The following is a 26,743-nucleotide window of genomic DNA, read 5'->3' as shown; positions in this document are numbered from 1 at the left end:
CCTATCTGGTACTAAATTATACCTTTTGAGTAGGAAGTGGAATTGAAAACTAAAATCTCACTCAGGTTTAGACACAATAGCAACATTTGTAAGAAAAAAGCAAATAAATATTTTATTTACATTTTTAAAAATTCATATATTAGGACACTAAACCTTGCTCTTCCTTCACCTTAAAAAAGATCTACTGAATTTCAAATGGTAACATTTGCTGGGTACTTTTATAACCACCGGCCATACAGAGTGAAAATCTTTTTGCTTCCATGAACAAGTTCTGTGCTCAGACTTGGTCATATACATCACAGGTTTCTTCTTTCATTGAAAATCACTTATTTGAAATGAAAATATGATTAGATAAATCCCAATTTATGCATACCTATTATGCACTAAAGACTTAACACAGGCTAGTCTTATAGACTATTGTATTCATAATATTTGTGATAATCAACGTTAACTCAAAGGTAAGATACATATCCAAGCAAGTTTCAAACAGTGAAATTCTTAGAATTAAAAAAAATTAGTGCTGGCATGACTGTTCAGCAATAGAATATTTGCTTTCATGTAGTTGACCCAAGTATGTTCCCAGGCCTCCCATATGGTCTGCTACCAGGAGTGATTCCTGAGTGCAGAGCCAGGAGTAACCCCTGAGCACTGCTGGGTATGGCCCAGAAACACCAAAAAAAATAAATAAATAAATAAAAAATATTTTAAAAAAAACAAGAAATTAACTAAAGTCACTATATTGGGGTAAGTTAGCACCTTATAAAGGGCACTTTTATTATTAGGAAAAATCCTCAATTATTTATTAATAACAGCAGAGGGAAGAACCAAAGAATAAAAAGTTTCCATGTTAAGAAATGCACTTTTGCTTTCAGTGTTTTGGGAAATAATTAAGGCAATTCATAGTCACTGGCTGGAATCCATATTAGTTGAAGCAAAGAGTCACATTCTGTGAATTTTACACTAACATCAGAGTCTATTTCCTTTGCAACTGGGTCAAATTCTCAGGACAGCAGAACAGATCATAAAACCTGGAGACAAGTAGTCTATTTTAACAAATCAAATGTAAGTAGGTTGTGTACCTAAGCTAAAGGACACTATCATGATGCTTTCTGAGGAAGTATTCTAGGATCTCAGGACACTTTCTCTTGCACTATTATCTTTCTCTCCTAAATTTCTTCTCTCCTCCTTTACACATTTTTCTTTCAACAGTGTTAAGGCTAATCTCAGTAGTGATACCTTATATATGTAAGGCCCCCATTTTAATATAGTATAATCATTGGTAGTAAAAGCAATGGCCATGTCATTTGTAACATACCATTCTTTTTTTTCCCTTTATTTTATTTTATTGTTTTTACAGTTGTAGATTTACAATTTTTTGTACTTTGGTTTCAATTATACAATGATCAGATCCCCATCCCTCCACCAGTGCCCATTTTCCACCACCATGGATAATATCCCTCCCACCCCCATCCCCCATCCCCCCTGTCTCTGTGGCAGGGCAATCCCCTGTGTTCTCTCTCTCCTTTTGGGTGTTGTGGTCTGCAAAAGAGGCATTGAGTGGCAAACATGTTCAGTCCATAGTCTACTTTCAATATGCATCTCCCCTCCTGGGAGCATCCTCCAAACACCCTTTATTTGGTGCTCCCTTCTCTATCTGAGCTGCCCTTTCCTCTAGGATACCCGGCTGGCCTCTAAGTTATGGAGTAATCCTCCTGGTGCTGATCTCAGCTATTCTTGGGTATTAATCTCATACTTTGTTACTTTATATCCCCCAGATGAAGTAACATACCATTCTTATGAGAAAGCTCCAGGTCCACTTGTTTGTGGCATTTAAAAAATAAATATTTAAGAAGTAACAGGATCTGGGGCTGAAAAAATGGTATAGTGGGTAAGGTGCTTGCTTTGCATGTGACTCATCCAGGTTCAATTTCCAGCACTGAGCTAGGAGTACGTGCTGGGGAAGAAAGGGGAAGGAGAGATAAGGAGGAAGAGGGAGGAGGTTGAGGAAGTGGAGGAGGAGGAGGAGGAAGGAGGAGGAGGAGGAGGAAGAGGAGGAGGAGGAGGAGGAGGTGGCGGCAGCTGTCTCTTACACAGTCAATCTTTATAAAGGAAAATTATTTTATTTCAACGTTATTGTTTTTCCTTTGGGCAGATGGGGTAGGGGCCACACTCAGCAGTGCTCAGGGACTGCTCCTGTCTCTGTGCTCAGGGGTCACTTCAGGCAGTACTTAGGAGACCATATATGGTGCTGGGAATTGAACCAGCATCAGTTAATGCAAGCATCTTATCCTCTACACTTCCTCAAGCTCTCCAAATTACTTTTCTTGAAATTTGCAGGAAAGCAAATATCTAGAACCCTGCCCCAAATAAACTTTTAAAGGTAAAGAGCAGAGATTTTAATCTCTCCTGTCCAGTGATTTGTTCCTAGTGATTCGGAGGTGCCTATAATACAGAAGGAAGTCACTAATATTTTGAACCCTGAACCAGTATCTGTACCTACAGCTTTCTTTCTACAAAGAGTTAGCAACTGTTAAGATCCCTATGCAGCCTCCATTGAGTAGTTATTCAAATGTAAAGAGAGGCTCAAAGAAGCTCAGCATCTTTAATAGGCTATCAACAGGATGGCTCCTGTCTGAAAAAGAGCCAAGAACCAGATGGCTTCCAGGAGGAGTTTTCTGAGGAGGAGCCTGAAGGTAGCACCAAGTAGGTTGCTTTTTATTTTTTGGTTTGGGGGCCACACTCTTTTTATTTTTTGGTGTAGGTGCGGTGTTCAGGGCTTACTTCTGGCTTTGTGCTTAGGGATCAGAACTCGCAGGGCTTGAAGGACCATTTGGGAGGCTGCGGATTGAACTCAGGTCAGGAATGTGCAAGGCAAATGCCCTACCTGCTGTACTATCACTCCAGCCCTGACAGACACATTATAAAGTTTGGTTATTATAATCTGAATCTTGGTTTACAGTATTGTTGGCTCTGTGGTTTACACACACACACACACACACACACACACACATACACACACACCCCTAGAACCCACCTTTACACCACTGATGTGCCCCAAGCCCATTAACAATAGTTTGAGTATTCTATTTATTTGTTTGGGGGCACACTTAGCAATGTTCAGGAGTTACTCTTGCACTGCATCCAGGAATTACTCCTGCTGGTGCTCAGGGGACCATATGAACCTGGGTCAGCCATGTACAAGCCAAGAACCCTACCTGTTGTATTATATCTCCCTGGCCCAGTTTAAGTATTCTTAAAGTTTTTTCTACTCTTTCAAGCCAAGAGAATGCAATGGGGCAATTTCTCCCTGGGAGAAGTGGTTGCACTCTCCAAACTACAGGCCTCGGGACAGTCTATTTTTAGCTTTTTCTCACCCTATAGAGAACTTTGACCTGGGTTTGATTCCTTTGCCCCTTCTGGAGAGCCCAGCAAGCCCGCACAACAAAGCCTGGAAACTACCCTTGACATATTCAATATGCCAAAAACAGTAACAAAGAGTCTCACGACTTGTTGTGAGACGTTTCTGGTGCCTGTTCGAGCAAATCAATGAACAATGGGAGGACAATGCTACAGTGCTATTCTGATGGTGTATGGAATTTAACATGCTCCTCTATGGACAAACCTGATATTTTCATATTCTTTGGAAAAATTAAATTAACTGAATTCTTAGGTCTGGATATATTTAATAATTACCCGTGAAATGTTTAAAAATAGGATCCTCTTCATAGAAGGCATTTCTATTCCCTTGTTTGTAGTCACCAGCCTTTTACTAATAATTCTTTCTATACAGTTCCTCTATAGGTTTTACAGTTATGCCTGGAAATATTTTCTATTGGTAATGGCAGAAGTGAGGGTTTGTGCTCCCCACTGACTCTCTGTTTTTAGGGGACTACCTTTGTCTTCCACTCACTATATACTAGCTACATTTGTCTTTCCACTCATAGATCACACTTTGCATAAAAGCCAAAGGAGGTGTGAGCAAAGCCTAGCAGAGAGATACCAGGATCATTTTATCCAATTCTAAAATGAGTTCCCTTGGTAAAGCATAAATGGGCCATGTATCATTTACACAAAGAATCATGCTACACATCTCAGAGCACCAAACGAGGCTGGCATTGGAACTCAGGAACAGTCCATGTTGGCATGTGCTTGACCACTTAAGTTTCTTTCTGGTTGTAGTAGATCTTTGTTTTCACTTGTTTTATTATCAGGGGAGGGAGCTGGGTCATAGCCACAGTGCTCAGGGGATATTTTATATCAGGCTGGAGAATCAAACTGATGTCAGCTGCATTGCAAGGCAAACATCTTAAGCCCTATCTTTTATTTTATTTATTTATTTATTTATTTATTTATTTTGCTTTTTGGGTCACACCCGGCGATGCTCAGGGGTTACTCCTGGCTCATGCACTCAGAAATTGCTCCTGGCGGTGCTCAGGGGACCATATGGGATGCTGGGAATTGAACCTGTGTTGGCCATGTTGGCTGCGTGCAAGGCAAACGCCCTACCCGCTGTGCTATCACTCCAGCCCCCTACCTTTTATTTTAAAACAGCTCTATCTTTTATTATAAAAACAATATTTAAGGTATAATTTTGCATGAAATAGTATTTAAAAAACTGTGATTGTGATGATTTGTGTAGCCACACTGAAAATGCCAAATATTCCTTTTAACTAGATAGTATAACTCTCTCTATATTGCAAAAGAAATATAATAATACACTTATATTAAATTCAAAGTAATGTGCTGCAAGTGAATAGTTTAACAAATCTGTGCTGTATCATATTGTGAGTTAGGATATGATGCAATATGATGCAATAAAAACTTTCCAAACATTTAGAATAAAATACTGCAACTAAATTTTTATCCAAAGTCCTTTTTAGGTCAGTTTTTTTTACTTTGTTCATTAACCTGAGATATTAAGATAGTGTCTCTCATATTTCTAGCTCTCTTTACCACTCATTTTTTTGACACACATTTTGTATAAACATGATTTAAAATAAAGTAAATTTGAGCTAGGCTTGAGTTAACAATATTTCACAAAATGTTCCTAGCAAGAATAATAATTTTCTTTTCCTGAAGCATCCAATTCTTTCTTTATAAACAAGCACATTTTTCTTATTCTTGTTTACTGTATGTATCTCTCCAGTAAGAAGTCTAAATTTGTTAGTGAGATTTAGTAGAAATAATATTTTTTAAATAAAGATTTAATTTTTTTTTTGCTTTATATTATTTCTTTCTTCCCTCCAACTTCTCTCCAATTTCTTTCAGGGTAACACAAATTAGTAAGAAAATATAGAATAAATCTATTCTTTGCAACTGGACAAATGATTTAATATTCACCCATTCATCATTATTTTATGAGAAATCAAATTTGCTTCAGAAAGACGGAATTGAAAAATATATACTGGGTTATCCAGAAAATAGGAGGCAATGATATAATACTACAGTTCTCCTAAGCATTAGAGAATTATGCTTTTTTTCTCTTTTCCATCCCATAGCACATTTGCATTGAACTTTAGTTTCCATTTAAACTTATGTTTATGTTTACTAAAATAAAAAAAACAAGGTGAACAAAACTTTTCAAAATAAGGTGAGAGATTCCTCTCTCCAGGCAATGTTAAATGGGCTGTTAGACCATTGGCATCCTGTTTAAGATGAGTCACACCTCTTACCTGGGGTTTGAAAATTAAGGCGCCTCAGTTCGACTGGGTCTGTTGGATGATGAGAAGGAACTTCCTTACTGTTCGGGATACTGCTCTTTCTAGAGTCAGATTCTGCCCTTTTCCTGTAGAGAGAACATACATATTTAAGAAAAACAAAAAACAACACAAGTGGAAACCCACAGAAATCAAAGTCTATCCTCCCTATGCAAGTTTTATAACTTTTTGACCAGCTAGTTTTGTGACTTTGTTTAGGTAGTTTTTCCTCTCTCTAGTGTTTCCTCAGGTTTCAAGTTCTTAAGTGTATGATGTGCATTCCTCTTTCAGCTTTAGAATATAATAATTCAATGACTAGTCCTTAAGTTTGGAAGAGGGTGTTGGTGAAGCACATCTTCAGCAGAAGAAGGGATCTGTGAAGGACAGGATAGAATAAGCCTGGCGGCAAACACTGATTGTAGTAACTAGAGAGAAAAATCTTCTGAAACTACTGATCTGTTGAAGAGTCAAATGTGCCAACCCCCCCCCCCCCCCCCCAGTCTGGCCTCTATCTAAGAAAATCCAACAGGAAGCTATGAAGTAGGAACTGCACTGGATTTTCTCACAAAGCAGATAGATGTCTTTCAAGATGCGCTAAGCTTGCCTAATATGCCAGAGAATTGGGGCCAGAAGGTTGTCTACTTAATATCCTATCTACTTAAATTCCAGAGAAATAAATGCTATTGGATAGTTTCACTCTTAACCTGCAATTAATACTTTGTCCATTAGTGACAGTCAATCACAAAACAGTGAAAAAGTAATTTTGCCTAGCACTAGGAGCCCTTTTCTGATGATAATTTGAGACAGACAAGCTGCTAACCATGCTTTATTTTCAATAGTTCTTCACATAATTCATTTTATCTTTGGTCTAATTGCTATTTATTGATCTATTAAATTAATTTGTGTAAGGTATTAAAATGAATTTTCACCAGATGTCTATGCAAACCCTTCAGTTTCTTTAATAAGATTTCTTTATCCAATTTTTTCCAAACCCATATAATTACAGGATAATGCCTGACACTTTTTTTCAGATTAGATTAAAACTCACTTAACAAATGGAAGTTTTTTCTAATAATGCTTTCTTTCAAATACTAACTCCAGCACATTCCATTTTGGAATCATGATTCTAGTATTTCACCTCTGCTCACAGTATTTTGTTTGGCTCTGTTTTGAGCCACACCTCACAGTACTCTGGGCATGTCAGCCCACATCATGTGGTCCTGGGAGTTAAATCCAGGCCTCCTATATCCAGAGCATACACAGTATCCTTTAGGCTACTTCCTTAGCAAACACATTCTTACTTGGGAAAAGGAGTAATGTGCAGTATTTAAGAATTCTGCATTTCTCCTTCATCTGCTGTGGTACAGCTCATTTATTTTATTATTTTTTTCTTTTTGGGTCACACCCGGCAAAGTACAGGGGTTACTCCTGCTCATACTCCCAGGAATTACTCCTGGCAGTGATTGGGGGACCATATGGGATGCTAGAAATCGAACTTGGGTCAGCTGCGTGCAAGGCAAACGCCCTACTACTGCTCCAGCCCAGGTACAGTTCATTTAGTGTTGCTTTAACAATAGGTTCTTATTCAGTGCCAAACCTACGCCCACCCAAATTTGCTGCATGGTTAGTTAGAGGAATCTTGCTAAATAGCCTCCTTCCGATCTTGTTTATCAAGCAAGCACACTTCCCTTAGCAAAACATTTGTGACAACATAAAATGTGTTGGGTAAGCCCTATTCAACACCTTACTCTCTCATAACCCCCCCAGACCCAAGTCTGCCTTGCCAGTGTTTCCTATTTTAATCTCTGGGGTCAGGTCTAGCAGCAGGACAGAATGCCCTGCAAAGCTCTTCTCTGCCACCGCCCAAAGGGGGGCAGTGCAGCTGAGACATGCCAAAGTTCCAGTTGCAGGGAGTGGAGAATAAAAAGGAAAGGAAAAGGAAAGATGGAGGGTGAGAAGGATGGGAAAGAGGAGAAAGGAGAGACTCAAAAGACCATGTGAAGGAAGAATACAAGAAGTAGCTTCGCAGGAGGAAGTGGCACTGCTTATGCTAAACAGCATATCTGCCTCATCATGCCGAGTTATTGCCTTTCATTCATTCATTTCTCTTAAGTATTCAAAACCTAAACAGGTTGATGATACATCAATCCCCCTGGCCCCGGTATAACAAATACCCAGTCGGTTTTCACCCTCACGTAATCTCAGGATCTTCTTCTGCTGGGGTTTTTTCAGTCAGTGAGCATAGAAATATTTCTTCACTGATTTGTTGGATAACAGGACTAAGACCTAAGTTTTTAACTTTTCTTAAAGTCATCCTATTGTAAATTTTGTGGGATGATGGAAATCAGACTTAGAAATATCGGGTCTTCTGTAGGAAGCTTGCCACAGGGGAGGCAGGATTAGGGAAATGGACAGGCTTGTGGGGAGCACACTCTGGAGTGAGGGTGTGGTGCTGGAGTGTGTGATACACCCTGCCAGAAACAGCACTGTAAAACGTGACAACTAAAATCAAGAAAAGAACCAAAAGAAGAATCTGAGCAAAGAAACTATTTTCCTCCTGTAGGTATAGTGATACAACCTCAGTTTTGTTGTTGTTTTGTTTTTGTTTTTCCTCTCCACTGATGACAGGCTGGTGAAGTTTGAGGGATAGAGAGAGAAAGAAAACTAATACTCTACAAATTTAGTCAATTTCTCTGGTATCAGGAAAATTGCAACCTGTGTCTTGTTCAGATGGGTTTCAGAAAACTCAAAGTGTGACATTACAGTTACAACCCATATGTGTAATACACAGAGGGTGTCCTAACATTTAATAACTAGCTGCTCACTCACTTTATCTGTTCAAATAAAACCCATCAAGACCTAAGGCGACACAAATCCTAGCAAGCGAGAAAACCAGCTTTCTAAAATTTTTTCCCCTTTGTTTAATTTTGTGGATTTTGTGTGTGTGGTCGGGGGTGCAGTGAATTTAGCTACATCCAGCTGTGAGTACTTCTGGCTCTGTGTTTAAGGATAGCTCCTGGCAGAACTTAGGGAAACATATACGGTGCCAGGGATTGAACCCAGGTCTGCTGCCTATAAGGTAAGTACCTTACCCACTATAAAATCACTTCAGCCTATTCTTGTTTTAATTTTGATGATGATTACCACATGGATAATGGTAACTGCCCATAGTCTAATTACTTTATTTTAAAACACAACTGTGATTTTAAAAAGACTTTTTTTCCTAGTAGAAAGAACTTTAAAGAAAGGTTCACATGATAAAGAGTGGCTCCTATAACGATAAAAAATAAAACTTTAAAAAATAGAGTCCACTGCCATATTAAATGGCATGGAATGATTTAATAAGGTTCACTGTGAACATATGTTATGATGCTTTTCCTGGTGTTTTTAGAGTTATCATTACCACTTTTATTTAGAAGAAAGCAAATGGTCTAGAAGGGATTAAGAATACTGCTTTTTGTTTATATTAAGATTATACACATGGTGGTAGCTTATTGCTCAAAGAGAAATATGTGCCATGTGCAGAAGTTATAGGGATAAAGAGGAATCAGTATGTCACATGACACATTCAATATGCAGAAACTGCTAACAGTTTAAAAGTAAGTGGCTGTTTTGATTGTAAAATTGTACAATAATAACAATAACAAAAATGGTACTCTTTGTTCTTTATTCTCATTTTCATGTATTCTCAACCTGGCGCTCACGTATGGGCAAAGCAGGAGAATAAAAAAAGCAGATTGTGTGGATGATATGACCTATTTTCTTGTAAAAGGTAAGGTAAAGGTAAAGGCCCTCCCGTTGATCGTCGATTTGCTCGAGCGGGCCCAGTAACGTCTCCATTGGAGACTTTGTTGTTACTGTGTCTGGCATATCGAATACTCTCGGTAGCTTGCCGGGCTCTCCGAGAGGGGCGGAGGAATCGAACTCGGGTTGGCCATGTTGGCCGCTTGTAAGGCGAACGCCCTACCCGCTGTGCTATCACTCTTGTAACAAATATATTCAGGCATCTTAGGCACAGGCTACTGGAAGAAAGGCATGTATTTGAAATCTCTGCTATTAGGACTCAAAATGATCAGTTCAAACTCTTTGCAATTCTGACACCATTAAGAATATTAACAATGATGCTGCCACTAATGTTGCCTACCTCCTTGTGCAAGTCAACTGTTTCTAAATCTCCTTTTTGGACTAGACAGGAGTGTTAAACAATTATTATATGGAGAGAGACAGATGGTAGATGTCTGTTATATTAAGTGGATTCACAGTGTGTTATCATTTAACCGAAAAAAATTTTGTATGTGATAAGCAAAAAATATCTTCACAGAGGCATTAAGTTTTCTGTCAGTGACAATGTAGTATAATTTGCTCTCTGGTGTTCTGCGACTTTTAGAGAAAATAATGTTGGTGTTCTCAAAGTTCAGCTTGCGTCAGAATCAATGGAATGGACTTGTGAAACTACAGTTTGTTGGCCAATGACTATAATTTCTGATCTAGTAGTTCTATGGCAGAGAGTTCAAGAATTTGTATTTCAATCAATTTTCAGATGATGCTGATGGTATGGCTTCTTGTCCAGACACAACTTATTGAAAATGATAGAATACAACACTGCGAGGAAGTCAGGTTAAACAGGCACTGAAATCCTCCACACAGCACAATTTTAACATTTTATACATATATGTCCACATATATATGCCAAAATAGATAAACTGTAGTAAGTCAGAAAGCTAAAAGTTCAGATTGGACTGTGAAACATGAAGGGTAAATGGCTGTTAATACATTATTATTGCTTTAGGTTGGAAGACAGACAATAATTGGGGATTAGCTTTAGAGTTTCACTATAGCACTGCTACAGTTCTTGGCAGGGTGTGAAAATGCTAGTGTTCCTGTACTGAGCAATTACTCCAGATCAAACTTGAAAAATTAATCTTCAGTAACAACAAAACACAACAAAATGGTTAGGATGCCTCACATATCTGTTCTGCACACATATTGACACATACAAGTGCTCACCAAATCTTGACTGTTAGCAAAACTCAGAAACTGGTTTGAGGACTTTCAAAACACAGCTTTAAATAAAAACAATCTGTTGCTTCCTTTTAGACAGACAAATTAATTTGCTTCCTCCAGACACATTTAAATATCAAAACACAACACAACAGCCAACTGAGGATGCAAAGTAGCAGAAAGGGAGAGGGATCCTATGGACAACAGTGGAAGGGCACTGACTCTCTGGAAGGGGGCGGAATGGAGGGGTGAAGTAGCATTGCAAGACATAAACAGTCATATGGAAACTTGTTAAATATGCTACCTCAATAAAAATAGCATAATGGTAAAACGGAAAATTCTCTAAAGTTCACTGCAAAAAAATATCAAAATGACGTTATCTATATGTTGCCCTTGCTAGACATTATCTTATATCCAATGTCCACCCTCACCCTCTGAACACCCAAATCTATTAGTATCTTAGTTTTTTCTTACTGAGCAATAATGGGGTATGTATATTCTCTCTTCCTCACCTGTCAGGTTTACTGCTCCATTTTAGTGCAGCAAAAAAAGAAAAAGGAAAGAAAGAAAGAAAGAAAGAAAGAAAGAAAGAGAAAGAAAGGAGAGAGAGAGAGAGAAGCTAAATGTTAGTTGGCCAATGGTAAGGAGGGTAACCATGACAACCAAGATTTAAAAAACGAAGCTCACAAGTGGAGACATATCACTGACATACATTAGGCAATGACATTCTATCAAAACATTTAAAAGTTTCTAATAATGACATCAATGGAGGACATGAGCGTACATCATTAATAAATACAAAATTTTTGTATGTGATAATGTCACATTCACTTTTATCCATCAATCCACTAATATTGGCACAATTAATTATGTTTCTGGAAGCATTTGATTGCAAATCTAAAATTTTATTTTCACAAAATGTGCCAAAAGAAAACTATTAATGGGAATGCAACATTATTCCACACAAGAACTGTATTCATTTAAATAGTCTCCATTTAAGTGGTACATTATTCCTTTAATGATATAAAATATCTGCAAATTGCAATGAACTACATGAAAATTTGCACAATTTTATAACACAGCATCAGTTAATAAAGTGACAGAAATGATTTTTTCAAACACCTTTGATAAGTAAGGTAATGACAAATATTATTTATTCAATAAAATATTAAATACATTTTCAGTTTTGAAAAATATAATATTCATTATTATAAATCCACAGAGCCGTCACCCAATCTATATAGTTAGACAAACCTGCTAAAGGATTTGATTATATCAGCCAAATGACATGACAGACACATACCAAGTTAGGATGTCTGTGAACAAATATAGCTCATGCTCATAGACACTTTTACCTGGATAATATGTGGATTGTTTAAATAAGCATGGTCTTCATGTGGCAAACTTTAAGGCCAAAATCTTTGATAGAATCTTTACCTATTCTTATAAACAACTGGCCTAAACAATCCTCATATTGGGGCAAGCAGCAAAGCATTTAGTGAGTGAGTTTTCAATTGCAAAATTCAAGGGATCCAGTCAACCTTAATACAATTGAAAACCTTGCTAGAACATCTGACTTTAAGATAATCCGTACCATCCCTACTCAAAAATGACAAAAATGTACACTGGATTCATACAAACACACATAAAAAGTTAATAGTGAAAGTGATATCAAACACACTGGTTAAATCTTTTAAATCTTTTTAAAGATTTTTAAAATTTTTTAAAATATTTTTAAATCTTTTAAATGTTGGTCCTGTATGCATGCTAGGTTAAAAAAATGTTTCTTATTTTTAATTAATGAGACCATTGGTGAATCAGCTGTAGAAAATATCAGCAAACACCTTAGTGAATGAGTTTTGAGTACTGAAAGTCTATTGAGTATTTAGATGAAATGCATAATATATGAGCCACTTTTCTTCAACAGATATGTCAGCCTTACCATACCCATGGGTATATATTTAGTGTGAATATCTAGGATTAAGCACTTGGAACTGGTAAATTTCAATTATTTCCTGTGTGTTTTAGTACAATTCTTGCCAGCCAAGATGAAGGTAATATTCAGGGATGGAGTAAACAACTGAAAAAAAAATGGCTTAATATTGTTTGCCTTGTATAAATTTGATTAAATAGTACATGCCAGGTACTCTTCTAGGCACAAGAATATAAGGAAGAATAAGATAACTTCTTTTGACCCTTGTAAATTAACAGGGACAGAAACACAAGAAAAGGGAAGTAATTGTAATATGGTAGGTTTTATAATACAAGGAGTTATAAAGTATTGTAAAACTTAGAAAAGGAAAACTGAGACCACCTAAGCTGCAAAAGCAGGAGAGCAAAAGGGATGCACCAAGAAAGGTATTTTTGTTTAGCAGGTAGCATCATGACATTTCTAAAAGGTGAGTTAGACTTCGCCAGATGAGAAGAACACCAGCAAGTGAGAGGTAAGACAGTGAAGGCTTAGAGGAGGACCTACTCAATGCTCAGAAGGCAGACTCTGTTGGAATTGTTGGCCCAGCTGGGCCTGTCAAGCAAATATTTTAAAGAGCATCTCAGAATATTCAGAACTATATTTCTTTCTTTGGTATCTGCTTGGAAATATATGGAAGGTAGATGCAGAAAGAGAAAAGAGGCAAAGGCCAGAGAGATCTATGTCCTTTGCAAAAAGCTAAATAAAGCTGAAATCTGTATTTGACTTCCATCTTCCTTAGAGTCCTCAGAATTCAACATGATGGGGTGGGGTCTGAAATCATTTACTTACTTTCTGGTGTCTATTGGGCTAGACAAGTACTGAAGGATGTTAATCTTCGGGTCTTCAATATTTCCAATGGCCTAAACTACATTTACATTTCCCTCATAATAAATAATAAGTACTTCTAACTGGGGAATATCAGATGAATCAACCTGTTTGGAAATAATATAGCCACTTCTCAAAACACTAAGAATTGAGATTCCACATGACCTAGCGACTCCTCTTCTTGACATCTGTCTCAAAGGCCCAAAGGCACTATTTCAAAAAATATATATATATATATATCTTATGTTCATTGCAGCACTAATGACAATTGCTAAGACTTAGAAACAATACAAATGCTTAAGTCTAGATAAGTGGATAAATAAAATATGGCGTACATATACATCATGTGGGACAGTAAGGGAGCGACAAATTGCCAAAGGCAACAGAACTGCAGAATTGCTCCATGGTGCTGACTTGGGGGGAAGGGTGAGTTGGGGGAGAAGAGTTGCCCCTTGGGACACTGATGGAAGAAGGTGATGAGAGATGTGAGGTTGGAATGACCTATGCATCAAACTATCATTAATAATATCGTAAATCACATGCCTCAATAAAAATGAGGAATAAAAGAAAAACATGGTTTTGGTTTCACATAGCCAGGTTTATACTCTAATTATTTGTTTACAGAAATAATCACTGAAAAGTTCTAGCACTAGTGCCCAAAGAAAGAAAATGCATAGCTTAGAGCTCCATTATTTTCTATAATCTTTTACTATGTAGTTAGCTGGATGAACAGCAACATGGAGTTATGTTTGTAAATATATATGTATATATACACACACATACACATATATATACACACACACACTCGAGGCAGAAATAACATAGCACTAAGTTTGATAATCATTGAAGTTTTTAGATTATATAGTATTATTATTAAAGTTATTTCTTTAGCCCATCAACTTATTTTATAAATAAGGAAAGCAAGGACTAAAGTGTAGGCACAATTTTGCTGTTCCATAAAACCAGCTAGTTCTAATGCTTATACTTGAATACAGATTTCTTGTCTTCTAGTTCAGTTTTGTTCTAAATAATGCCACCATCTCATCTATGTAGCCTTAAAAGTCATTGTGTATAGGATAGGGATACAGTTCAATGGTAGAGCACCTGCTTGTATTTTTACGGTCCAAGGTTTGATTCCCAAGACACCAAACACACACCAATGTACATATCACTATATAGTATAAAACTTCAGAAAGTAGCAATGTGTAAGAATTTGTAACACTGAGACCCAACAAACATTATTAGTTTTATGATAGTTTAGTAGGTATTTTAAGATCTTTATAAACCTCCAATAATTGCATTGTCATTGCATTGATTATGGGTTTTTAAGTTTATTGCTTTTAAAATAGTCAAAAGATGTCATAAAGGAGCACACTACTTCACGTTAATATATTTTTTATGAATAAGCCTCTCCTTAGGGTGCTGCACAAAAAAGTATTTCTTTACATGGAGAAACCATTCATGGTATAGACCTACTCTTATTATAATTGGTCTTGTAAATAGATCAATGTGATAAGTGGCATTATTAGATAATATGAAGTGAAACTTTTTTTGCACTCACTCCATACTCAAGATATTATTTACATACAGGAATACAGAAAGTGAAATATTTTAATAACAGCAATAATAAATCCTGAGTCATTCATTACCAACAACCTGTGTATAAATGAAAGACATTTAAAAAAGGAATGAAGTGGGTATTATATAATTAATTTTGCGCAGAATCAAAGCCATAAAAGATACTATTCATTGCCTACTGAAGATTTCCTTTTAAACTGCCTCATGATAATCAAGAAGGACATTGTTGGGTCTACTTGAATTTCAAGTCAGGAATGTTCTTTACTGCTGAAGCAAGCATTTCTATTTCAGAAATGCTTCATGGGCCTTCAGATGGTTAGCTAAATATACTTAGCATTCGAGGATGTGTGCATTTTCCAACAATTGCATTAGACGATGCTTATATATGAATACACTAAAATGCTCCTATTTTAACAGAGTCATAAAACCTTTAAAAATTATTTCTCTTTTTGCAGGGTTAGGGGAAATCATAACAGCTGATTTTCCTTCCCTCACATGAAGATAATAAAAGGAAAACGATTATAAATCTTGAAAGAATCTGAATTTTTTTTTAAACCAAGGCTAAAATCCTAGTTTTTAAGTCTTCTTTCTGGTTTGTTCAGTTTTGGAGCCACACCTGGCAGTGATCAAGGTTCAGTCCTTGTTCTGTGCCCTGGAATCATTCCTGGAAGGGCTGGAGTGACCACATGAGTATCAAGGATGGAACCGGTGGCCAGGAGCATGCAGGGGTCAGTGCCTTACCCATTGAACTAGCTCAGTGGCCCTAAATCCTATTTCTTGACTTTTACAAAATAGATGCAGAAATATCATGTACTTCTATGTTAAATGACATGAGACACAGTTAGATACAGCCAAATAAAGCTCCATTTAAAAAACAATGCAAGTATTTTGGCCATTTTGAATAATCACATAGTGTTAGCTAATTTGTCTACAAAGGCAACTATCAGCAAGCACTTGCTTCCTGAAATGAATCCCACAGCAGGCTGTGAGCATCTGAATATATATGTTAAAAAGGAAATACAAAAAACAAAAAAAAACTATATTTCTACCTTTATTTTTTTGAGATTATATACACTTAGAATGGTAATTGCAGCACAATGACTAAGATGAGCTGCCATGGACTGACACAGGCAAGGTTGTTGTTCAGGGACAAGTGGGCCCCTTGTCTTCCCCACCCTGAAAAGTTACAAACTGGGACTGGAGGAGTGAAACCAGCACTTTAAAGGGGATTTTAACCTTTAATTATGAGATTATTAATTATGAGATTTTTCAGCTATTTTATGGCATGGAAAATTGAGTGATGGTAGTGATCAGGAAAGAAAGATGATGGCCTTTTTTCATTCTTATTCTAAAACTTGGATAGGCAATTTAATGGGCTGTGATTATGAACATATTTGTTCTTTTTTTCCCAATTTCCTTTCATGCAGGAAAAGAAAAGAAATACAGTCTCATGAGATATATTTTCCAAAGGAAAATGTCTTAAATGATATTTTTTTTTCAGTCAAGAGAAAAAGATATTGGGGAAAGGGGCTAAGACTATCTTTAACAAAAGGAATATGGGTAGAAATAATTACTGTAACTCTAACGAGGAGAGCTTCAGAGTAGGATAAAGAAAGGGAAGACAAGCAGATAAAGGACATAAGCAAAAACCAAAGTAAAAAACATTCTCATCTGAATTTTTTTAGCTAAGGTGATGAGGGGCAGGGGGGATGAAAGGGAGACAGGAAGGGAAAGCTATGTTACAGAAGAGGTAAAGACCATCTTGGAGCATCTGAAATAAGGCACACTACAAAAGAAAATGGGAAGAAAGTTTCATGAAATAAAAAGTGAATTATAAAATACTGACATTGATACGATGCAGAATTTAGCACTAAATCTTTAGCACTAAACTATCATAAATGTTTAGTTTCAAATATTAAATATATCTGATATTGCAAATATATTATAGGTCAGAAAGTGATTGTGGAAATAATTCTTAATGTCACCTATACAACTGACCTAGTGAAAAAAAGATACCTTGCTTATTGCGTAATGGAGGCAGAAACGGAATGGAAAAAAACATGAGAGTATCCAAAAACGTACACGATGTATTGAGGTTATTTGCATCCTAATTATAGTCAAAGATGTTGTCATATTGGTATTTATAAAGACTGAGGTCCTAGTCTTTCTTTTCTCCCTTCCTCCTTTCTTTCCTTCAATGCCTAGAGGTGCTCAGGGTTTACTTTTGGCTTTGAGCTCAGGGACCAGTATATGGTTCTGAGTATTGAACCCTGTTTAACTGTGTGCAAAGCAAACACTCTAATCCACTGAACTCTAAGACTCCAGCCAGGTATTTATTGTTTAAAAAGAAAACTAGTATCTCTCATTTCATCTTGAACACAAATCAGAATTGGCTAAGATGAACCAGGATTAGAAGATAAATGGAAAAATAAAAAAAATGATACTCCTGATATTTTCAATTTTTTGCTACCTTAGCAGTTTTGAGAAATTTTCATAGGGAAACTTAATAGAATATGTGTGTGATCAACTGATGAAATGGACACAAATGTACACATTTGTAATAGTCGGGATAAATGCTGAAATAGAGCAATTACAGACAGAAACAATTAAATGTGAATATCTGTGATATTAATCTACCCACGGTACTATCTCAGATATCATACAAAATAGTTACACAGCTTACAGAAGCTCAGAATAGAGGATCTCTGCATGATGTGAAGAAGTTTATACAATACACTGAACAAGACTTTAAATAGCATAATTCTAAAATTTACTTATAATTCCAACGCAGACACTTTTACAATGATTACTGAGACTGCACTGAAGGATTTCTATTGCAACACCCACATAATGACTACAGAGAGACGTCGCCAAACATGAGCTCCAAAGACTGCAGAAGCAATATTGGGCAAACTTACCTTTTGTAAAGAAGAATCGCTATGACAATGCAGATGATAAAGACTACTGCAAGGACAGGACCTACAACCCAAATCAAGCCTTCTTCTTCATCTGTAATTGGTTGTGGATCCAGATCCATGGATACGACAGGATCGGAGTAGGGGCTGGTTGCATACATCTTCTGAGAAAACAATAGTCCATGTTAGTTCCAAAATAATGGCCATTGATAGTGTATTTTACATTAGAAGAAATGACGATTAAGGTTAAGGTATAGTAGGTTTGATATGTGTGTGTGTGTGTGTGTGTGTGTGTGTGTGTGTGTGTGGTAATTCTATAATAAAATGGGGGCAGCAATAGGACGTATAGGGTGGCTGGAGATGGGAAGGGGAGACTATAGGGCAGATTATAAGCAAAGGAAGTAGGGAGAAAAGAAAGGAACCAAAGAGGATATGCAATCTAAGTTTCCTTGGAGGATGAAATAGTTTATAATAAAATTATTTTTGATGGTATAAACGACTCCATAGATAGCTCTCATTGGTATCTATATGGCATAGTAAATGATTTTTTGAAGTCAAAATTACCAGTGATTAACCCATCACAAATGTTCAAAGAACATGAACATTGAGACAATTGTTTTAAGTGTTAGGTGAAAATTAAGACACATACAATAGTTCAGTCTTCAAGCTATTGTCATCGCAGTAAAACTAAGTTTATAAAACACTGATAGAGCAAACTGTCAGTACATAACTGATTGCCTTGAGCAGGCCCCAGTAAACTGGCAGTACATAACTGAACGTCAAATTATATGAGTAATGTTTAGAACTCTGAGTTAAAAGAAAACAGACGAGTTTCTTTTTCTCTTAGTTTTTATTCACACCCAGCAGTGCTCATGGCTCTGTGCTCAGGGAAAACTTCTGGCTCAGGGGATTACATGTGGTGCCAGTAACAAACCAAGATTGGCTGCATGCAGGATAAGTGCCTGGCCTGTTGGACTATCTCTCTGGCCTAGAAACCTCCAGTTAGAAAGTCCAAAACATTTATGTAAGATGTATGAATTTGGGGGCAATGCTTTCTACAACATATATAATTCTTAGAATTTAAAAGAACTTAGTAGGTCCCATAAAATTTTACTGATCAGAGATAAGTATGTTGTTTCCAAGACTGAAATGATACCAGAAAGAGAATGTAAATGATGTAGCAATTATGAAATTTAGTAGTTTTTCCAAAAAAATTTATAAAGAACTAGCATATATTTAACGATCTGGGTCCTGGTTTCCTCTAAAGGAAATGAAATCAGTAGCTCAAAGAGGTATTTGTGAAACCTGTGTCTATTGCTGCATTATTCACAAGATCAAAATTATGGAAACAGCCTAAGTGTCTGTTGATACAAAGTGAAGAAAACATAATACACAAACACAAAGAAATATATTCAGGCATATGACAAAGAAATTCTGACATCTGTAACAACACAGTTGAATACAGAGAATATATGTAAATAATAGAACAAGACAAATACTGCATGGTATCTAACACATGAAGAATCTTTTGACAAAACCAATTTTATATAAACAGAATATAACGGTAGATGTCTGAAGCTGAAGGAGTGACCAGTGGGAAGTTGTAGGTCAAAATACATCGACCTTCAGATGTAGAGAAGAATAAATCTGAGGATCTAATACGAAGTATGATAACTCAAAGTAATAAAAGGTATAGTAATCATGAAAGTGGCTGAAAGTCATTTTAAACACATTCACCCACACATAAAAAGAAGTGCTGAATGTGTGATTTTTGTGTACTTTTCATATCTACAATTATATTTATCTCCTTTTATTCAATAAAATTAGGAAAAACAGTTAACTGCTGAGTATATGGACTGGAGGTCTAAACAGTTTTTCTTTTATAATATTCTATTCTGCTCTGTCTTATTCTAATATTTTAGTTTTTCGGGGGTGCATGTCTGGCTGTGCTTGGGGTACCATATGTAGTGCTAGGGATTGAACTAGGATCTGTCATGTGCAAGCAAGCACATAACCCCTATACTACCTCTTCAGGCACCAATTTAGTCTATTTCAGATGCTATTCCCCTGACTTTCGTCCCTTCTAAGTTCTCTTAAAATTTTTCATTCGAGACCAGTCAACACCCAAGCATTTTGCCTTCTGCCCTTCAACTGTCTTCTCTCTCTCCCTCCTTACCTTTGGACCGATTTTCTCTCGGCAAATATGATAATTAGTCCTCAAGCTTCCATATCGTTTACAGATTTTCCACAGTTGATTTCTTTACAATTCTCTTTTCTTGCTCTCTTGTTAAGTGCCTTTAAATCCATCCTGTGCTAATGTATTTAGGTTTTACTTTTGATTAGTTCACATAACTGTTTTATCTAATAAAGTATTTATTAGTTTTAACTATCAATCTCTTTGGTTATAATGGGGGGGGTGCACAGTCAATGATGCTTAATTCTTACTCCTGGTTTTGTGCTCTAGGACCGCACATGGTAATGCTCTGGAGACCATATGTGGTGTTGAGGATTTAACCTGGATTTAGTGCATGCAAGGCAAGCACCCTGCCTGCTGCACTAACTTCTCTAGCCCCTACGACCAAGCTTTTGATTGTTTTCAGCTACACATGGTGGTAGTTAGGGCTTACTCCTATCTCTGTGCTCTGGGATCACTCCAGGTGGGCTTGGGGGACCAGTAGAGTACCAGGGACTAAACCCAGGCTTGTCCTGTGCAAGGCAAGCATCCTACCCACTGTAACATCAGTCTTGTAGCCCTACTACCAATCTTGAAGTGCAATAACTTCCTCATAATTGTTTCTAAACTGAGAAACTCATTCGTCTCAGACTTTCATTTTCAATTAAGTCTAGAGAGTTTTACAGTAATTTTACTTTAAATGCTGCATATATTCTTTCCTTGATTTCCAGATGTATCCACCTTCTAACTTCTCAATTTATCTCATTCCACCAATATGTAACGATTGAAAATAATTCGTTTTATCTTATTCAATAAACAATGCATAAGTATTTGTATCCTCCTTCTAGTGTCCTGTGTACTACTTTTCTTCATGACCTCAGGCTCGCCCAACCCATACCAACAATTCATCCTTCCTCCAACAGTCTCTGCTATTCCTACAATTTCTGTCTCACCCTGAGCAATAAATCCTCAAGAGGTTGGTTTTCTGGGACTCCAAAATTAAGCAGATATTCTTTTCCTGGTTCCTACAGACTTTTATAATTTTGTTTGAAACTTCTTCCCACATACCACATTCCCATCACAGTGAACTTCTTGTCTCTATTTCCCAAATGCTTGTTAGTCCTCTCATAAGTTCCCCCAAATCTAAATCCATTCAGTTTTCATGGCACAACTTAAATGGTGGCTCCATGCAAGATTCTACTCCTTAATTTGAAGATAATCACTCACTCTAAAAATTGCAGGTAAAAAACAAATTTTAAAAATGTAGTCTTTGTCATGTGGTATTGGCATTCATTAACTCTACTTTAGAACTGGATTTACTTATAGGCCTTATTTTCTTTAACAAAACAATAAACCTCTGGATGGTAGAGATGTACAGGCTAATTGTGCTGAAATGTGTAATTTAGCTTGCACAGAACTTTGTGCTTTGTTCCCCACGAATCACTGACGGACAACATGCTCAATTTTTCAAAATGACTAAAATTGTGAAAGAATATAATCATTTTTCATGATCCATGATTATTTTTAAATTTTAACACTTGCATTCAAAAATGCAAATATCTGGGCTGCTTAGATAGTATAGAGACTAAAATACTTGCCTTGCATATGATCCTAAATTGATCCCAAGATTAAATATGGTCCCCTTAGAAGCAATCCCTGAGCTCAGAGTTCGGAGTAAGTCATGACCATCCCTGCTATGGTATGCCCACAAATTAAAAATAAAGAATTAGAGGCTGGAGTGATGTTACAGAGGGCAAGGAATTTGCCTTGCATGCGGCCGCCCCGGGTTGGATTCCCAGAATCCCACATAGTCCCTTGAGCATCGCCAGGAGTAATTCCTGAGTGCATGATCCAGGAGTAACCCCTGTGCAAAGCTGGGTATGTTCCAAAAAGAAAAAAAAATTAAGCCCCAAGACCCCTCAAAATGCAAATATGCTATATGCGTTATATAATACAAATTTACTAACTCAAATCAACATATGATTTATATGATTAGAATTATGTATTTTGTTTTGTTTCATTTTGTTTTTGCTTTTAGGGTCACACCCGGTGATGCACAGGGGTTACTCCTGGCTCATGCACTCAGGAATTACTCCTAGTGGTGCTTGGGGGACCATATGGGATAATAGGAATCCAACCCAGGTTAGCTGCATGCAAAGCAAATGCCCTACCCACTGTGCTATTGCTCCAGTCCCCAAGAATTATATGTTTTATGATATGCATTACTCTAAAATTTTTTCATTGATATATCGGTTTATAATATTATAGAATTTTGGGGGAAATTTCTTTCTTCTATTCTCTCCTCTCCTTTCTTCTCCCGTCTCCCCCACTCGCTCTCTTCCTTCTTTCTTTTATGAATTGAACTCAGTGGTACTCAGTGTTAACTCCTAGCTCTGCACTCAGGAATTAGTCCTTGCAGGGCTTGGGAACCATATGGCACACCAAGGATTGAACCTGGGTGGACCACATGCAAGAGAACTGCCTTATTCACTTTACTCTCTTTAACCCCTGAAAATTCCATTTTTAAAAGGAATGTCTATGGCATTTTTATTATAGGCTCTACCAACTTACACTCTTAACACCACCATATCAGGGTTCCTTCTTTTCCCAACATCCTTGCCAATATTTGTTTCCAATCTTTTTCATATATATCAATCTCAATAATTTGAGGTGACATTTCATTGTAGTTTTGATTTGCATTTCCCTAATTTGGGCATATAATATGAATTTAAGCAAAAACTCAGTAGTTAATCTGGAGAAGATATGTTTGTGTAAAATGCTTGCATAAGATTATTTATTTTCATAATTTACATGTGTCCAGGAAAAATTCTGATATTTTTAGCTTTTCTACCCTATCAAAAGATTAAAATTCTGTATATTTCCAACTTACTCAGAAGCAGCTAAAAAAGAAATATACAGTGTAAAGATTTACACAAAGGGCTTGGCAAAGTTACTAAATATCCAAGAAAATAAAATTTTTTATAAAGTTTGTTTTGGTTTCACTCATCCATTTTGTAGTTCACATTCAAATTTTCTGGCAAATCAAAATAAGCGAAAATTTCTGATTTTACATTCTTTAACATAGTCTTTGAAAAAAGAATCTTGGTCAACAAAGATTAAAATCTAAGCAAATATTTTCACAAAGCACGTAGAAACCAAAAAAGGGGAAAAAAAGTCATATGAAATATTTTTAAAAAGTTAAAACACACACACATAAAATAGTACCAGTGATGCTAAAATTTGCTTAGTGTGTGGTGTGACAGGGGTATGGAATAGAAAAATAGGAAGCATTTGTAAACTCTAAGCTAACCCTCTGTTCTTAATATGTGCAAGGCATTATGAAGACAAACGTGTCTTTATTTGGGAGGCATTTTCCTTGTTAATTATCTGTCCACCCTTGGTGTATTTCAGTACTTGATTAACAGTCATGCAATTTTGAGATTTATAAAAGCGCTATATTATGGCTGACATTATACTTGTCGGAAATAAATTATTTCCATGATTTAAAGGCTACCTTAAAAGCAAAGATGAAACAAAGGAAATGCAGTCAGTTTTGCAGAGTAATGTTCAAACAAAGGTGAAAGAGGAAGCGGACAACTTAAGAGAATATATTTACAAAAAAATGCTAGTTTTATAAATAATGGAACAGTGAGATAACCCTCTAAGGGAAGGGGTAGACTCTTCAGCAATGGTGATGCATTTGAGCACTAGTGGAAATATTTGAAAGATGAAATGTCCGACATTGGTACAATCAGCCTGCATGATCTGATGAGATTTCTGTTCTTTGCTGGATGCTCTGATCTACCTCAATGCGGTGAACATGCCTTCTGAAATGTCCTAGAGCTATTTAAAGAAAATTACTTTCAAATATCTAAAAGTCATTTAAAAAAGAGATGAGTTCCAACATCACATTCCCTTCATGTTCTGCCTTAAAACTTCAACTAGAAAGAGAAAGCATGTCTGCACATTAAAATTCCAGAAAGCCTGTCACTTTGTTTTCAAATGACATTCTGTGCGCAAAGGTAAACCAGGCAGAAAGACTGCCTTTGTGTTTTGATTTTGCACGGGGGAATTCCTTTAGTCATTTGAAGAGAAACCCCACCATACATGCCAACACCTGATGTGGAGAAAACTTTGATATATCACACGCGCCTTTATATGGGAAGTGACTGGTTCAACGGAGTTGCTACACTTGTCAGTTTTAGGTCCCCATTAGAAAGATACAGTTTAGAATATATATATATATATATATATATATATATATATATATATACACACACACATATATGTGTGTGTGTGTGTATTAAATGTTAATGTGAACTGCCACTTTGAAATCTCCCTCATTTCCCTTCTACAAATTCTCTTCCTCTTTTTGTTTCAACATTCGAAGCAACTGAAGCATAAAAAGACATAAGAGCAAGATGAATTACATAAAAGAAGACAACTCATTATTTAGAGTACCTTAGGAATTCTCTGTCTTATTGAATTATTTTCTAACTTTCTTGGCTTTTCACTGATAAAGTCACTGGCAAATTGCTATAATTAAAGAAGCTGGCTGTGCTCGCCTTTTCCTAGATAGACACTCCCTGTGAATCTGTGTAGACAGCTCTGTAACTGGCAGTTGCAGGAGAATAAAGTACAATCACCCCCAATCAATATCTTCAAATGCCTATAAATATATTATATTGAATTGCAGAGCTTGTTAGTTCCCACTGCAGTTCTGTAGATTGGTGCCCATGAGGTATTTTGCAATTTTTTTTCAAGATCAGTCACTTAAAAGAGCTGAGGAAGGAGATTGTGAGCTGTGATGACTTTCAGCCACTTATCTATGTGTTTGCTACATCAAAAAGACTGAAGAAGCATGTCCCATCAATGTGGCAATTTGCATAGCAGAAGTTCACCCAAATGCCCTGTCATTGGAGACAAGACCCAGTCCTGCTCAAAATAAAATCTTGAACAGTATAGTTGGCAATATTCAAAAATTCAGCAGGCTGTTACTACATTTATGCCAATGAGAGCTTGTGAGGAAGAATCAGTACTAATATGCCTAGAAATTTGCAAAGAATTCTTCTCGGGTGCAAATGTATAAGAATACCCTCCAAAGCAGATGCCACCATAATTAACTTACAGACTCTGCATGTTCCATCACTGCTAACACGAAAAAGACATATTCTTGACCACTTTGGAGTTGCTTGTTCGTAAATCCACCATAATGTTTGTCATCCCCCAGCGTGAACTCCGTGGGAAGGACATCAAAGTGAGCGGCGATGTATGGCTTTAATTCAACTTCTCTTCCATAGCGAATGCTTCTGCGTTTCCTAGATATCTCCTTAAACAGCTTAGGAAACAAGAGAGAAATGGAAAAATTAAAACATCAACAACCCAATTTATTAATGGCTTAATGCAAGAAATTAATTCACAGCTGAGAACAACCACAATACAATTTGTTTCACGTAGTCTGTCAGCATCACTGAACCTTGGTTTTCTCTTATAAAAATCTGTCTGTTAAGGTAAGACACAGCACTGATATTACAACGCTGAGGCTATAAATACAGGAGTATTAGATCCTTTACTGGTAGCTCCTATCTTTGTCCAAACTAATGAAATTCTCTCAGAGGACAAGAGTGCATTATAACTTGCTTAAGGGGAAAAAATCAGCTTGATTTGCAAAATCCTGCTTTGTAGAATTTATTATTATTACTTATTAAACTAGTAATAACTTCAAATAAAGGCATTTAAAGTTTCCAATATGACAGATTTCTCAGAGAACAGTTACTTAAAAAATCTTAGGAATGTTTTAGTTTTTTTTTAAATAGTGAGATGATTTTATGTGCTGTAAATTCCCTCATTTCAAGAGAAACAGAATCTAATGGTCAATTTTGGGGTGACATGTATTAAATAGACATTGTCACTCATGTACAATTTCCAGCTTTATTTATTTCCTTTTGGGGAGATAAGTTAACTATTGGGGTATGATTAATCATAGTTACCTTGAATCCAACCCTTTCTAGAATATAGCTTTGTTAAGAGGTGAGTTATTTTGCCAGGAATATAGGCAGATTAAAAAAATAATTTTACTTCAGAAAATATTTATATAATTGTATTACTACAAAGAAAATAATACAACCATGTCCAAATTCTTCATATATTTCTTTTTTAAAAAAGTAAAAAAAATGGATGAGTACAGTAACATATTTTGGTGAGCAGTATAGTGTATGCTCAAAAGAAATACAGTCTTATAAATGAATTTTACCAGAACTTTAGGTGAAAAATTATATTGATGATTCCTTATGACTATTGATTTCAATGAGCTTTTGGAGTTAGCTTTGGGTTCTCCCTTTAAATACTGGTATTTAATTTCTTAAAAAGTAATCAGAAGGCTTTCTTTAAAAAGAAATGTTTGTAGTAGTTTAGAGTGCCTTGTGATCATTCTGAAAATGACAATATTTTTAGAATGAGCTTTTATTTGGCTTTAATATATTTTTTTAGAAAATGTCTTTAGTCTCCTAAAATTAGGATACTTGGAAATATTATTGCAAAATTATTTGTACATGAAAATTACATAGTAAAAACAAAAGTAGTG

At 36.3% G+C, this 26,743-nt stretch overlaps 1 protein-coding gene across 5 annotated transcripts in view; it reads right to left on the bottom strand.

The window, feature by feature from the left end:
* PTPRD (protein tyrosine phosphatase receptor type D) overlaps positions 1-26,743 on the bottom strand; it is a 1,654,013-nt gene that overhangs the window by 133,977 nt on the left and 1,493,293 nt on the right. For 3 of the 5 annotated variants that reach the window (XM_056130612.1, XM_056130611.1, XM_056130613.1), the window contains exons 22-24: positions 25,289-25,498; positions 17,991-18,151; positions 5,673-5,785 (exon numbers count right to left, since the gene is read on the bottom strand). In XM_056130612.1, coding sequence (XP_055986587.1) covers positions 5,673-5,785; positions 17,991-18,151; positions 25,289-25,498 — 484 coding nt within the window. Of the gene's footprint in view, positions 1-5,672; positions 5,786-11,209; positions 11,225-17,990; positions 18,152-25,288; positions 25,499-26,743 lie in introns of all 5 variants that reach the window. The other 2 variants (XM_056130610.1, XM_056130609.1) reach the window with 2 other exon arrangements.

This window comes from Sorex fumeus, unplaced genomic scaffold (assembly GCF_029834395.1).
Source record: "Sorex fumeus unplaced genomic scaffold, SorFum_2.1 ptg000079l, whole genome shotgun sequence".
NCBI classification, from domain to species: domain Eukaryota; kingdom Metazoa; phylum Chordata; class Mammalia; order Eulipotyphla; family Soricidae; genus Sorex; species Sorex fumeus.
The sequence above is the reverse complement of the archived record's forward strand: the minus strand, read 5'-3'. Positions and strand labels throughout refer to the sequence as shown.